Source organism: Mchenga conophoros, linkage group LG2 (assembly GCF_057382185.1).
Source record: "Mchenga conophoros isolate Kocher_MC1m ecotype Shallow Benthic linkage group LG2, M_conophoros_male_GT1.1, whole genome shotgun sequence".
Taxonomy (NCBI): Eukaryota; Metazoa; Chordata; class Actinopteri; order Cichliformes; family Cichlidae; genus Mchenga; species Mchenga conophoros.
The window spans coordinates 7,199,769-7,215,339 of record NC_140527.1 but is presented as its reverse complement, the minus strand read 5'-3'; the positions used below and the strand labels follow the sequence as shown (position 1 = coordinate 7,215,339).

Genomic DNA, 15,571 nt, shown 5'->3' with positions numbered 1-15,571 from the left:
GAGGACATTTAGGAGGATATGTAACATGCTCTGTAAAGGAGAATTTCCTTTATTATTGTAAGTATATTTTGCTGTTAACATTTAGTGAATATTTAAACATTATATTGTATTAAAGATTAAATATTTAAACTTTTACTTGCAATAAAATACTCAAGGTTATCAAAATTGTTAACTAAATAACTGGATGGAAGTATAGTTCAAACTGCTTTGTAAATAAAAAATATATATATATAAAAAAACAGTCATATCAGTAAAAGCTGATATTTAGTTGCGTTTATAGCAGTGCCTGTTCATATGTCATATGTAAATTATAGCGGTCCACTATTTATGCAAAAGTAGAAGGATATAAACTTTGGTTTTATGTGCAATTTGCAGACAGCAAATAATTAGTTTCAGACTGATTTTAAAGGCAAGCGCACTCAGTTATCCAGGTAACAACTTCTCTGATTATGTATTCATTAAAAATTAAACTATAACCAAGCTAATTCAAAAAGTGGTTTAATTATTGTGTGTATTGCATGCAGTTAGTACTTCCCAACACAAGTCTTTAGTCACTAAGAACAGATTACAAATGGTTCATATGATTAAATGCCTTGGGTAACCTGTGTGTCTGAACATATATGAAGATAGCAAAATAAAAAAAGGAAAAAAATAAAACAAGATCTTATCCTTTATGCGTGCATTTGCTACACAGGCCCAGCTGACTTAATAAAGCGATTTTACGTTCAAACATGCCAAACCGGTTTTGAATTTAGTAATCAGAAGATTATTGTACTCTTCGGTTCCCCGTACATTTTACGCGTCACTGCCTTCGCGGCTTCTGATTGGTCTGTTTCAATCCTCGCGGGCTACTTGAACTGAGAGAAAGCTGCAGTCTCTACAGGTTTCTGTGTAAATGGATCGAGGTTAGCTCCCTTGTTTCCAGGTTTGTAGTGAATTCGAAACTCGTGCGTTATGGCGACTTAAATTCTTGTCTTCCGACTGTAGCCATTGTACCACCAATTGTGCATGTCTTGTTTTTGTCTGCTTTGTTTTAGCACGGGGATTCCAAGTGTGGTTACCATCTCAACAGCTTAGTTTTGATTGTGAACAATTCTTTAAGCTTCCTCGGCAAGGTAGACGCTAATGATAACCTCGCTATAATATCCATATACTTGATCCCTTTATCCACGCATCATATTTGAGGGCTCATTTCACTAGTTAACAAGTACTCAACAATTGTAGTTAAGCTAGCGGAAGGCAGGCTGGAGTTGGAGGGCAACATGTCAGGCGCTAACAGAGCACAGGGAAGCGCGGCTAGTGACTACCAGAATCAGGAAAATGTACTGCAGAGACTCAGAGGCTCGCTTAAAGCCCGACCTGTGGCGACTGAAAACCAAGAAAACCTTCCTCCGAAGCAAGCCGCCAACAGAACCGTGCTAGGAGCCCTGCAGAACAACCAGAGGAACAAATCCCAAGTCGGCGGAAAGCAGGTAACAATGCTAACTGGTAGCTGCTTAGCTGGTGCTGCGCTTTGCTGTTGACTACATGTTTTGGAGCCAATACATTTTACCATGTCCCTGCTTGTTAAAAAATACTTGATGCTTTTATTATTTCTTAAAACTTAATATTTACAAACTCACGAACGTAGTTGTGTGTGTACGCCCCGTTCCCACCAATTGACCGCCATTTTAATATCAACATTAAGGTGAAGTCAGTCATGTAGTTGGCTGCTTAAAACAACAAACATGCCTTCTTGAGGGTGCTTTATTAACGTTTCCCTCCCGTCAGCGGATGTAACAATTGAGTATTAACATTGAACCTGACTAGTGTAATATCATCTGAATGTTCTCAGTCAAGTGCAGCACACTTAGTGTTGTAATGAAAAGTCTTCATCTAACCACTAAGTTGAGCAGCATGTATGCCCTTGGATGGTGTTGCTGTCAGATCTAATCTAACCAAAGTTTCTATTCTGTGGGCCATGTCTGAATATTTCTTTGCTTCCAGGATTCAACACAATCCTTGTCTTGTAAAAATGAAGACTTTGGGAAAAGCTGCTTTGATAAACCACTGGCCAAGCAACCCGCTTTCCAGATCCATATTGATGAGCCTGATGGAGCCTGTGTCAAGAAGCCACTGCAAGCAGTTGAGAGTATCAAAGCCAAGCCCACAGTTGAACAATCCCCACTGGAGATTAGTGCTGTGGCACGGCTCCGGCAGCCCCTTGCCACTATTGAAATTCCATCAGCGATGGATGTCAGCTTTGGTGGGTTTAAAGGAAATGACGCTAGCAACTGTTACTCTGATCTGGGTTTTTACTGTTTACTAAATATAAAACTCTTCTCAGATTCTCCAATGGACATGTCTGTGGTTGAGGGGGAGGAAAAACCAGTGAATGTAAATGAGGCCCCAGAATATGCAGCTGAAATTCACAGCTATCTGAGGGAGATGGAGGTGAGAAATTAGCATACGAAGTGCTAAAGCAAAAAGCATATGAGAATTTTCTGGCAGTGCTGCCATCTTAGACATGTCCCCTGGCAACATTTTTCAACCTAAACCTGTTGATGGTTATCTGATCCTGTTTGCAAACTGGCTCTTTATAACTAGATTGTCACCCCACAGGTGAAAACCAGGCCTAAAGCTGGCTACATGAAGAAGCAGCCTGACATCACAAACAGCATGCGAGCCATTCTGGTTGATTGGCTGGTCGAAGTTGGCGAAGAGTACAAGCTCCAGAATGAGACACTTTATCTGGCTGTTAACTACATTGATCGCTTCCTTTCCTCAATGTCTGTCCTAAGAGGCAAACTTCAGCTGGTTGGCACTGCAGCTATGCTGCTAGCTTCGTATGTACCTCTTTGCATGTCAGATTCTACAAATGTTCAAAGCCCACTACTTTGCAAACATTACATTTGTTCCTTTTGAATGTTATGCAGGAAATTTGAAGAGATCTACCCACCAGAGGTGGCAGAGTTTGTTTACATCACAGACGACACCTACACAAAGAAGCAAGTGTTAAGAATGGAGCATCTGGTGCTTAAAGTGCTCTCATTTGACCTGGCAGCACCAACAATAAACCAGTTTCTCACTCAGTACTTCCTGCAGCATGCTGTTACCAAACAAGTGGAGAGCTTGGCAATGGTGGGCATGAGATTTCTGTAGTCTGAAAGTGATGTCTTAAGTGCATTGTCTAAACATTTGTTGTTGTTTTTAATCTTCAGTACCTTGGTGAGCTCAGCCTGGTTGATTCAGACCCCTTCTTGAAATACTTGCCATCGCAGACAGCAGCTGCGGCCTACATTCTGGCTAACACCACAGTGACTGGTGCCTCATGGGTGAGCTCTATAGACTTGTACAAATGGGCAACTAGGAGGTATTGGTCTATATGTAGGTGGAAATGCCAATGGTGTCCAGCAGCACAGCCAATAACTCAGCGCTTGCATCTACTCTTAACTGTTGTTTAAAGTTAAACTTGTCCAAGTTTATGCAAGCTTTAGTTTAGTGTGTGGGGAAATGTATTTGTATATTTGAAGACACAAACTGACCAAAGTTGTGCTCCTTAGCCCAAGTCCTTGAACGAGATGACTGGCTACTCTCTGGAAGATCTGATGCCGTGCATTGAGGATCTTCACCGCATATACCTCAATGCCCCTCAGCATGCACAGCAGTCTGTCCGGGAGAAGTACAAGGGCACAAAGTAAGTCAGCAGATTTGTTTGAAAACTTCATGGGGAGTCTTTGTTTACATTTGGAACAGTCTGGGTTTCTTTATTTGTGCTAAAGCACTAAACCCTTGTCTCTTCCACAGGTACCATGAAGTCTCAAGCATCAATGCACCAACTAAACTGCAGCTGAACTGACTACTTCATTCCCTTCTATCCATGTTGTACTCCCCTGTCACTTAATGATGTGTGCCACAATATCAAATGCCCTGCTCTTTTTGGAGTAGCACTAGGTATTTTAGATGTTTTGACTTTTTTTTTTGTAATTTTTATATTGTAAAGTCTAAGATTCATGCCACACTACAGTTATTGGCAAAATCAAGAAGTTTTAATCAGACAAATTATAGGCTTTATAGCACTGTTGGGCTACTTGGCTCCTCAGTGTTGCTAATTGACCTGCACATGTACCTAAACCCACAGAACAGATTGTGGCCTCAATTTTTTTTTTTCTAGCTTAGTTTCCTAAGCAAGGGTGCAGGGTTGCCTAGTTTTTTTTTTTAGTTTTTTTTAAGAGGTGTAACCTTGGACCATTTGGCCTAATGGGATGCAGATTAAAGTGTAGTTTGTCTGTCATTGAGTCATTTGATTACATTGGTGTCTTGAAAGCTTTTTTGGGACATCTTCTGCACTGTTAAACTATGGCTCTTGTAAATAAAATTCTTTTAAATACATTTTCTGATGCTTTATCAACACCCTAGACTCAAGAGGGCAGCAGAGGACAAGTTCTTAAAAGCTTACATCAGTTTAGGAATGTGAGCCCTGGTTGTTTGTATAAGGCTAAACTAATTTCTGGGTATCCAAAATGGGATTTCTGTTTGAATTGAGGACAAAGTGCCATTGAGGAGTGGTAATTATGGGAAAGGTAAAGTCAGTTCTTTAAACCAGTAAGGTTTTCCTGTGCAGCCTTTCTTACAACAGGATAAGTAGGCTTTTGAAATATCAAAAGCCCCTCAAGGCATTTAAGGTTCTGTTCAACAAGGGGAAAATAAGGACACACACCCCGTGTTTGGAGTTTTTGTTTCAAACAATGCTTTTCCACTTGTCATTCAACAACGGCTTGATTTTTATCTGAACGCGGCCAATAGCATTGAAGGTATTGCACGCTCCCCCTCGTGATAAATTGGGAGGCTGGCTTTGTGCAAGGAGTCTGACAGGAGAGGGGAAGTGGAGCCCAGCCGCAGAAAGGATTTTCATCTCAGAAGCATGGACCGCTCAAAAAGCATGCACTCTCAGCAGGTTTCCTTTATTACTGACTGCACGCACTTGTGACTAACGGGAGGATTTAACCATGGAAACTGATGGGAATTCTATAACATAGCCTAAACGGCTGGATACCTGGCTGAATGATGACTCGTGCAGCTACGGCATAACATCTGTTTAACTCCTAAGATCTAACTTTGTTAAAGACCATTTTTGGTAGTGTAAAGAGTGGCTTGCTGCTTAACCCCATGCCTGCCCCCAGAAGATTTGTTGTGGCGTCCACGTCGCTGCCGCTGGCACTGGGCTGGGGCTGGAACCTGAGCTTGTACGTGGGGATGCTTCTCGGTCTCCTGATGCTCATGATGCTTCTCCTCTGGATGCTTCTCAAACAGCTCAGGAACTCTGTGGCAAAATCGATGCTGCAGCCCGTTCGCTCTTTTAGGCAGCCTTGCTTTGAACAGAGGTTGGAGCGTGTGTTGTGAAATATGGGACAAATCTGCCAAAACACTGCCAGGACTGAGGCATGTTGGCGTACTTGATTGTGCCTTTGCAGAACTGTGTAAGAAAATTACTTTAAAAATGATCTGTTATGGACTCGTGCTGAAACTGCGTCACAAATAATAAAAGCTCATGATTTTATTCATAGGAACCCGTTTGTTCTTTTACCAGCTTTATATGTTGCTTATTTTCAGATAAGCGTGAAGCAGGGAGCCTTATCTGTGTTCTCCTTCAGTAATTAAAATTACCGCTAATTTTATGCAAGAGCTATTAAGTGTATTTACACAGCCATAGCCCAAACATCTAAACTGCTGAGTAAAAGCAGAAGCCAAGATTAAATCTGCATCCTGATCCATGCTGATTAAAGCAGTGCATTCAGTAGGCCAATTTGCACTCATCTCATTTTCGTGAATTGGCAGGAGGAATATTAAGGATTTCTGCTGATGAAATATATAAAAGGTGCTATGCCACCTTTATTTTTAAGTATTGTACATATCAAGGGGCAAAGTGTCATGAGACTTAAGGTGAGAAAGCTAATATCAACTAAAAGAACTCACAGGGTTAATGCCATTTAACATTTCCCAGGGATGTAAAAGTGGCCAATACACCTGATCTATTGACCACAGATACAACAACAACAACAATCTTTATTTATAGAGCACATTTAAAAGCTTTGGGCATACCAAAGTGCTTTACATAAAACAATAAAAGGTTCAAACAGATAGGAAGCTATTTTACTGCCAAGTGTGGAGTCCACTTTTCCACTTATTGAAGGACATGTTTATGTCCTGATGGGAGTGATCTTTTGCAGGATGACATAAGGGATCACTGAATTATCTGATGCATATCAAAATAATGTGCACACTATGGCTTTCCTGATCGCCAGATTTCATACAGCACCAGATAGATGCTCAACACAAACATTAAATCATCAAATGCATAAATATCTTTCGGAAGAAAGACTTTCATCTCTTCAGTTCAGCTCCAGGAACAGAGTCAATGCCAAGATAATTTGTGTTGGGTTTTCCTTTAATTTGCCATTTACCTGTGGTTCTTACTGTGTTTTATTTTTATTCCTCTTCAGTCATTAGTCAGAGGAGGTCATGCAGGCTTTGAATGATTGAATAGTCCCAAAAGGATCAATATCCTGTTAACCTAGAGGGGAGCATGTTCATAACACAATGGCAGCTGATTTCCTTATACTTCAACACAATAATGAAAACACCCATTATTCATATGTAGTGTACCTGTGTGATGCAAGTTATTTCTTGCAAATCATTGTTGCCAGAAATAATATTGTTAAGATTTCTCAAGATCTGTAAATATTTGCATTCCTACATTAACTTTATATTTAAAAGTCAACTAATTTGGAGGTTTTCTTACATCTTTGACTAGAAATAAACAGAAAGGGGTAGCATGGCTAATCCAGCTGCCAAAACTACTAAAGGTCACTTACGCAGATGTGATGGATGTAGAAATTTTTCAATGTGGCTCTCTGCAAGAAAGCAAAGAAGCATAGTGTTCCAAGGTGTCAAGCTGTTTCTGTGAATACTTTCTCTGAGACATGTCTGAAAACACTTCGCCACCTCTCAGCTAATTTCACACCAGTGAATCTTAAGGGATTTTTCTTCAGCAGATTCGTGCACGGGTTATTTCAAAATAATAACAGTTTGTTTATCTGCTCACTCCAGCTGTAACTCAGAGCTCTGCCAGCTCTGATTTATTTTGCACATGTGCTTTTGAGCTTAAAATTCTCCTTTGGTTACAATACTATGATCTCTTTATTTGCAATATATCGTAAAAAAAAAACAAAAAAACCTTAGTGCAAATCAATCTGAATCCTGAAAAAGTCAAAAGCAGCAGCATCTGCGGTGTAGGTTCCTGTAGAGTCTATGCTGCAGACAACAGAGAGTTAGACTATGACCACGAAATAATCAAAGCATCTGATCTGATGAAGATGAAGAATTCTGCTGAAAAGAGCAACAAAACTGCTGAATCGGACTCATCTTCTGAGACCAGAGATACACTTTTTAAATAGAGACGTGTTCAAAACACCTGCTTGGCAATAATAATAAAATATAAACCAAGGTAAACTCTGATCAAAACACTAACCATTTTATGGACAAAGATTTTGTTCTTTTTGGTATTTTTAACATTTGGGTTGGAAAAAAATTAATAAAATTCATTACCTGTAAAATGGGTAGGCTAGCATTTTTTAATTTTCAGTGAATATTCAAGTGTTGTTTTCTTGATTTTATTAATAAATTTCTAAATTTACTTATTTTGCATTTATCCTCGAAAAAGACGCGTTTTCTATATAAACAATATATTCTAAAATGCTGCTAATCTGACATGCTTACATAGTTTTATGCTGTAGTTTAAGCGCAAAGCTAAAGTCAATCCTAATAAAATATATTTATTATCAGAAATATTAGCTGGAGTTTTATGTACTTTACATCTTTGATTATTGGAAATTAACTATGTATATAGTCAGCCCCCTACCCCCAACCCCCAAAAAGCTAAAAAATAAAAATAAAATAAAGATTACATTTCATGAATATTTGTCTAAATTAAGTCTGCTCTCAAACACGACAGTAGTCTATTTGTTCCCTAATCGCAAATGTTGCATCTAGCACAACATTTATTCACTGGCTTCATACACAAGAGCTGTGGATGGTTTCCTCTTAGTAGAGGCAGTTTATCTGCTCTTTTAATATATTGTGATGAACGTTCCTGAAAAGGTATAAGACACAAGTTGAACCTGGCCTCAGCAAAGCTGTAATTTGTGGAAAGTAGTAAACATGTGATCTATGGTGACCCTTTGATTGATGATAGACCTTATTGTCGGTCATTCAGTACTGCATATATTGAGTTGTAGACACAGAGCTCTGTAACACAGCTGTCGCATGGCACACCGCTCATGAATGAAAATCTCTCAGTGATTTGGTTTTAAAGCTGACAACTTGGGAAGGGCAATGGGAAGAAACTGCTGACTTTTGGTTTCACTTCCCAGCAGTTTGCAGGATCACTGATTTAGATGATAAATAATCAATAGATGTTTTCTCATATAAAAACAAATAGATTTTAATACATAAATGTCATATATGATTTTAGAAAGTGCAATTTAAAAAACAAGGTTAACTCACTAACTTTGGTTTTAACATGATTTTCCTGCCACACAAATTGTGCCAAACATTGTGCACATTTGTCTCACCTAAATGTTTCTGATCAAACAAACATGAAAATAATTTTAATATAAGACAAAGATAACGCATGTTAAATGCTTTAAAAAAAAACTATCCAAACTATCTGGCACTGTTGCATTGCTCCCTAAACCAATAAGTGGTTGTGCCACCCTTGGCAGGAAAAACTGCAATCAAGCATTTGTGATAACAGGGAATCAATGATGAACACTGATCTTAACTGAGACAAGTGAGGTCTGGAGTTCTTTGGATGATGTTTTGGGTTCTTTTGTGACCTCTTACATCAGTTGTTGATGTGCTCTTGGAGAAATCTTGTTAGACTTTAGTAATTTTGTTACTGTTCCAGTTTTTTTTTTTCCATTTGTTGATAATGGTTCATTGTGATTAGCTGGAATGCAAACCTTGTAACTTTTTCCAGACTGTCAAGGACTTTGCTTCTCAGCTGTTTCTTTAGATGGTCTCATGATGTGTTGCTTTTTGAGAGCTGAAACTAGAGTCCAAACATTTTGATTAATCTCAGTTAACTCATGATTTAACAAAGGCGACCTTTACTTTTTCACACAGGGCCAGAAAGGTTTGGATAGCTTATTTTCTCTTAAAAGAAATGAAATCATCATTTAAAAAATTGCAATTGGTATGAACTGGCATTACTAGAATTTGTTTGATGATCACAGTGACAAATGTGTGAAAAAGATAAGAATTCAGGAAGCAGCAAATACTTTTTCATGGCAATGTTTGATGTTTTTTTGGACTAGTCTTCAACTTACAGACAGTATGACCAAGTATGTCTCCTTATGTAAGCTTCTTTTTAAGTACATATGTATCATTAATCACTAACTGTCTGAATTTAACCACAACAGCAGTGATTTCTGTATGACTTGACTTGTTTTATTTATTTTTATTTTTTTACATTAATCTTTAAAATTCAGAAAATTAGTTAGGTTACAGGCAGAAAAAAAAGACTTATTAGTTATTAGTTATTGCACATATTAATAGATATAGTGTTACTGCATATTTTAACACTTTGCAAATGAAAAAATTGCAATTTGTCTTATTTAGGCTTAGATTAATTATAGTCATTAAACACAGCTAATGACATCAATGTTTTTAAGACAGCCAATGTCATCCATCACATTGTCATTGGTAGGAAATTATAGGAAAATCCCTTGCAGACTTGTGTGTATATATATATGTGTGTGTGTTACAGTTGTGTGTTACTGGCATTCAGAGCTCCCTGCTTGCCATTTGATGGAGTGCAGATTAAAAGAACTTTTGCACTGGTTTTACTTTTCAGACCTGAAGTTATGTCCATCTTTTGTTTACTTACTTACTTTATTTACAGCTTACAATCAAAATCATTACAAATAGATATGTATCTGAAACTATCACCCCCCCCCCCCCAAAAAAAAACAAACAAAACAAAAACAAAAACAAAAAAACCCAAACATTTCATTTGAGAGATAAAGATGATCAGCTAAAATATTTTTTTAGGTTAATCCAGGCATGAAGTTTGGTGCACTGTATGAGGATTTTGCTAAAAATATGAATTGTAATTCAGTGTCCGTAGCGTTTTTAACAGTCATTATCTACATGCACATATCACATGAGAGAAAGAATGAGAAATTAGTTTTTGTAAAAACTGCACATATTATCCAAGCACTTCATATGAACACTTGTAGCTTATCCGATTGTGAGATATTAAATACTCAGAGAAGTACATAATCCATTTAGTTTGTGTATGTCTGCCTCTGGTGAGTAGACGATATCTCAGTTACCTGAAAAATATCTCCATTCAATCTGATATGTTTGTTATTAGCTGCTATACGCTTGTTTATGTGGGAATCAAGGAAATTGGCTCCTTGTCAGCCTGGGAGACTGTGAAATGAAACTGTGAGCTTCCGTAACTGGATCACCTCAGAGATGGTATTCACACTCCCATCTTCTCACAGGTGCTCACTTTAATTAAGGTTTGCTGCGAAGGAGACAACTATAATGATATGTGAGCTGCGCCGCTGATCCCTTCCCTCCTATCAGCCATCAAGCATCTCCTCTTTGTGTCCTGTCTGCACATTAACCTCTGAGTAGCCATGCTTGAAACCATGTTAATGTAGAGCATGAAACAAAAAGCTAAATGTAGACAGAGGCAGAAAGAACACTGAATTAAGCCTGCATGTTAAAATACTGATTTATTATTTAATAGAACACTAGCTCTCTCAGGCATTCATTCAAGACACTGGAGTAATTATGGGCACATGCTATTAATCACCCAAAGACATTTTCTCATATGCCATTCTGGTTTCTGGGTGGAAGGCAACCAAGTACTGCCAAGTACAATATGTGAGACATGGCTAAGTGGTGGGGCAGAAACAAAGAGCCTTTAAACTGTTCATCAGGTCAAGTGGATCAGTGTTTTATATTTAGTTTGACTGAAACTAATAAAAAATTATCAAAAAAAGAGAAAAAACAAGAAATTAGAAAAAAGTCTGCAGCACCTGCTTTTTTTGACACAAAATAATGCTGCAGCTCCTGTCTGTAATGACAGTATTGCCTCTGATTCCAGGAAATAACAATAGAGTAATAAATTAAATGAATCTTAACTATTTCCTACAATCAACACATCCTGCAAACATTCCCCTCCTGCATACTATACTTAGCACATTCTCCCCAGGAAGTTGACCATAAATGGAATTAAACAGGACCCTGAATGGTTTTGCAGTTCTTAGTTTCAAACAAGAGAAGAAGTGAGAATAACAAACAAAAGAATCAATACACATCTTAAAGCTTCTGGCCTTCTTTCAGAAAACTCGGTTTTTGCATTTCACTTATATTATACTTCACCTAATTGCTAATTAGGATTTTATACAGAATATATATAAGCTATATGATGATGAATGCATTTTTGTAAACTACTCAGTATTGTCCAAAACATATCAAATTTGCTCCACCTCAGCCAATTGTTGGTCATAAAAACAGAATACAACTATTTTAACTGTCAAACTCAAAGGAGCATTTGTATAAAGAACTACAGAGTACTACAGACTTTAGTCAGGGTTAAATTTAAGATAATTTAAAGCAAATAATCAACCCCATCATAGGGCCACTAAAACAAAGAAAATGTATTTCTAGAGTGCAAACAAAGTTTACCCGCAGAAAAGCTTGGAAACAAAAATATTCAAGACTAGTAATAAAACTTGGAAAAAAAACCATAAGAAAAGAGGAAAGAATAAATGATTTAAAAAATGTATTACTAACAGTTTCAGATAGACTGGTGGAACTTTAACATGTTTGCAATTTTTTAAAGAGTTCAAATTAATTAAATACGTGATCAAAGCTGCTGGGCAGCATCACACATTCTAAAAAATAACAACTGCTGTCTGTGAAAATTTGTAGAAATTTTTAACCGCTTAATAAAAGTCACACAAAGGTGACTTGAAGCATGAGCTAACCATCTCACGTTTGATTGTCAGTGAAAGGCAACACTACCTGCAGATGAGGATGTGCATCTTGTCAGCTTTCCTTAGTGAGGAGGAGTTTTAGGGGGAAGAAAATAAAGAGCGTACCTGACTCCAGATCATCTGTGTGGAGGAGAAGACAGACATCAGTTGGTAAGAACAGAAACTTGTTACTGTTGAGTAATTCCACTCGATTTATACTGTTTTTGAATAAATCCAGTGAATCTAAGCCTTTGTTTCAATATTTTTTAAAATTGTTTCGTTTCCTTTCAGTTGACAGCCATTATCTTCAATCATCAATAAAAAAAAAAAGCATGGTAAGTGTGTCCTTTCATTGTTTTGTGCTCTGTGAAAAGAGAAGCTATGCAAAGTGCCAAGAATCCCTCCTGTTAAGCTGCAGCTCTAGGACTTTCTTTGTGTAATGAAGTGTGGCTTGACTCTTGAAAGGTCATTCCCTTTTCAAGTCACTGTGACATTCGTTCTGAAACGATGCCCATCACAAATAGCTCAATCAAATGGCTTGCATGTAGCCCTAAATTATTTTTCCCTCTATATATTTAGCTAAATTCTCATTTTTCCAATTTCCTTTTTCCACGAAGACTTGGTGTGTGTGGATACCCTGACTCTTTGATGAGCCTCATTTCACCGAAAGGAGTTTCTGTGTGAAGATGCACTCATTACAAAAACATTAGTATGCCTGCGCTGTATACTTACATTGGCACAAAAAGAGAAGCAGCAGCTTCATTTGATATCCTTGATTTGATTTTATCCCCATCAGTGTGCTGAGATACCTCAGACTGTCTAATGAGGAGACGTGAAGAAAGAACTCAGTTTCAGTTGATGATGGTGGTCTAGTTTGTACCATATTGAATTACCATGTACATGGAAACTGCAGGCACCTGTCTCTATTGTATCCCCACTGGCTTACAATTTCATCAAGAGACAGTTGGGAGATGGCACTGCATGATGGTTTAAAAAGGAGACTACTCCATCTTCACTTAAAAACTAAAATAAGTGAATAAAACAACCACATTTTGAGGTTGGGTATGACTTCTAAATGAACTAAGGCTAAAACCATTTATTTATTCCACCATATAGTCTAGTCGTGAATGAGGTATATTGAAAATGTTGTCATTACAAAGGTCAGAAACACAGGAATAATGATCCACAGTGAAATATATATATATAAATCTACATCAGTAATCCTCTTAAATGTCTTATTTGATGTTCCAGCAGGTGACGTTTTTAGATACAATGAACAAAATATATCCAGCTTATTGCCTCTAGAGAGTTTATATTTGTGTTTATGCTCATTTTATAAAAAGTGCTGGACATAAACACCTTGCTTAAGTAAGTCTAAAGAATCCCATATGTAATTTGGGCATCTGTAATCCATAAATCTCAAGTCATCTTTAACTGATAGGACCTGACCTGTGATCTCTCAGGATTTAGTCAGGAACAGCTTTTAGCCAAAAGAGAAAAAAGAATAAAATTTTAGAAGAGGAGATATTGGTGAAGATAAAGTCAAAGGCAAATGTGTAGTTTTTGAGCATGACTTCAATGGTTATACATTGAATGTTATACACAAAAAGTTATTCTGGTCTCTAAAAATGCTCAAAGGACATGTATCAGTTTTCAATGTTTCCCGCTAATGTACAGAATAGGTAACTCATTTACAGTTTGACACACTCACAAACAAACACCCAGTGCTGCTTTTAAGTTAAAATTTGTGTTTGCTTACTAATCCCTTATATCTTCATTTAATTATCCATCCATTCATCCAGACATCTAATGAAAAGTTTGCTACAATACCTACTACAGCATAAAATGGACAATTCCATCTCAAGTTTTCATATAATAACAACCAAACAAAGAAAAAAAGCCTTCCCCCTGAAGCTTTTGCCTTGAAAAAAAAAACAATCCAGGGAAGAGACACTTCTTAATAAGAATAATCCCTGATGATAGAAGCCTGTATGTAGGTAGCTGAAAGAACAAGTTTCTGTTAATATGCTAATATGCTAATGCTAATATCCTACATTTCTGATGGTTCTCTCTCTCGTTTTCCCGTTTGAATTTTTGAGTTCAGTTATTTGTTTATGGCAGCCAAAGACTGTTTCAGAAGTAGAGCAAGATTTATGCACGCTCACTGCCCAGTAAGAAATTATTTTTCCTGGCCAAAAAGAGAGTATGTGTAATCAAGTGAGTCCTATTTTCCTTGTGGAGTTTTGCTCTGGCAAATCCAAGCTGGTCAGCTGGGAGGCAGTTGATAAACTGACATGGAATTATCCATCAGTCGTTTTGCTTTTTGTGTGTTATTTCATGTGATGCAGATTTGACTAATTATCCTTCAGAGCTGCTCTTGACCCCAACGTTCAGTGTCGTTTGGACAATAGGTTCCTTCACATGTCAGAGTAAGAATTTATAAAGGACTTCTTTACATGGTTTTATCTTTCAGCCACACATGACTTTTTATCATAAACTGCTTTGTAAAACTGTTAAGATTACTAGTGTATTTCAGGACAGTTGATCTGATAAATGCTGAGACACCTCAATTAATGTTGGGAAAAGGCTAAGTAAACATTTCCAGATGAATATCTGTTCTAGATTCAAGCCTTTGCACCATTTTTAAAACACCAAGATTGCCAAAGTGAAAATGCCCAACTACTGGGAGATGTTAAAACAGATGTCCATCTTTTGTATACATTGTGTGTCTCAGTAGAAAGGTGGCTTTATAGTGTAGTGGTTTACAAATGCTAGTGCAATTCCAGCCAGAGACACAAATTCCCTTTTGTTTTGCAGTAGGAAGGGTGTTTGGGATAAAACTCAAACACGTTGAACTACTCTTGTTACAAGGAAGCATCTAAAACGAACTGTTGTGTGTCTTAGTAGAAAGTCTGAATGATAGAATTTGTAGCAAAAAGCAGAAAGAACAATAATGCTAAAAACTGTAACATAAAAAGCTTTTGAGAGGTTGTGGTGCCAAATTGAACTGGTTGACAATACAGGCAGAATAAACACAGTGACAGTAGCACTGACACTTCAAGGAGACGCTGTCAAGTTGCAGAAGGAGGTTGCTCTCTTGAGCACGCTGTAACATTTATAAGCCATTTTTGTATGAACATACAGAATAGCACACACAAATGATCAACAAGAGAAATAATACAAATCTTTATAAAGAGGTGTAGGAGGTGTATTTGTTCATTTCTCCACCTGCACAGTTTATTACAAGGCTGCAGCTGAGGTTTTACTGCTTCTTCTACAAATGGCCTTTTCCCTTAAGAATGTGTGCACGTCCAAGTAAGATGAAAACACATTTTTTTAAAATTACCTGCTGACAAAAACCAGCAGTCAGACCTGATTTAGGTTCTACTTAAAGTATTGCCTCACTGTTGGGTTAGACAACATTTAAACCCATGCAGGTTTTTGATGGCCTTTGGCAAAAGTTTATAGTGCTGCTACTAACAGTCGCTTGCAATTTTCAGTATCTTAAAATTTTTATGCCCACAGAATAAAAAATT

At 37.4% G+C, this 15,571-nt stretch overlaps 1 protein-coding gene across 1 annotated transcript; it reads left to right on the top strand.

Moving 5' to 3' along the window:
• The first annotated feature begins 805 nt into the window (after positions 1-805).
• ccna2 (cyclin A2) lies at positions 806-4,371 on the top strand. Its single transcript, XM_085285010.1, has 10 exons — positions 806-925; positions 1,038-1,115; positions 1,225-1,472; positions 1,987-2,245; positions 2,327-2,433; positions 2,602-2,825; positions 2,916-3,120; positions 3,201-3,314; positions 3,543-3,676; positions 3,787-4,371. The coding sequence occupies exons 3-10, from the start codon at positions 1,263-1,265 to the stop codon at positions 3,836-3,838; spliced, it is 1,305 nt and encodes a 434-aa protein (XP_085141136.1). The 5' UTR covers positions 806-925; positions 1,038-1,115; positions 1,225-1,262; the 3' UTR covers positions 3,839-4,371.
• The last annotated feature ends 11,200 nt before the right edge of the window (positions 4,372-15,571 follow it).

What these genes read in the sequence shown, in the direction of transcription:
- ccna2 (XM_085285010.1), top strand. Translation starts at nt 1,263, where the DNA reads ATGTCAGGCGCTAACAGAGCACAGGGAAGCGCGGCTAGTGACTACCAG. An exon ending in CCCAAGTCGGCGGAAAGCAG is followed by an intron (nt 1,473 to 1,986) that starts GTAACAATGCTA and finishes CTTTGCTTCCAG; the next exon opens with GATTCAACACAATCCTTGTC. An exon ending in GAGAAGTACAAGGGCACAAA is followed by an intron (nt 3,677 to 3,786) that starts GTAAGTCAGCAG and finishes TCTCTTCCACAG; the next exon opens with GTACCATGAAGTCTCAAGCA.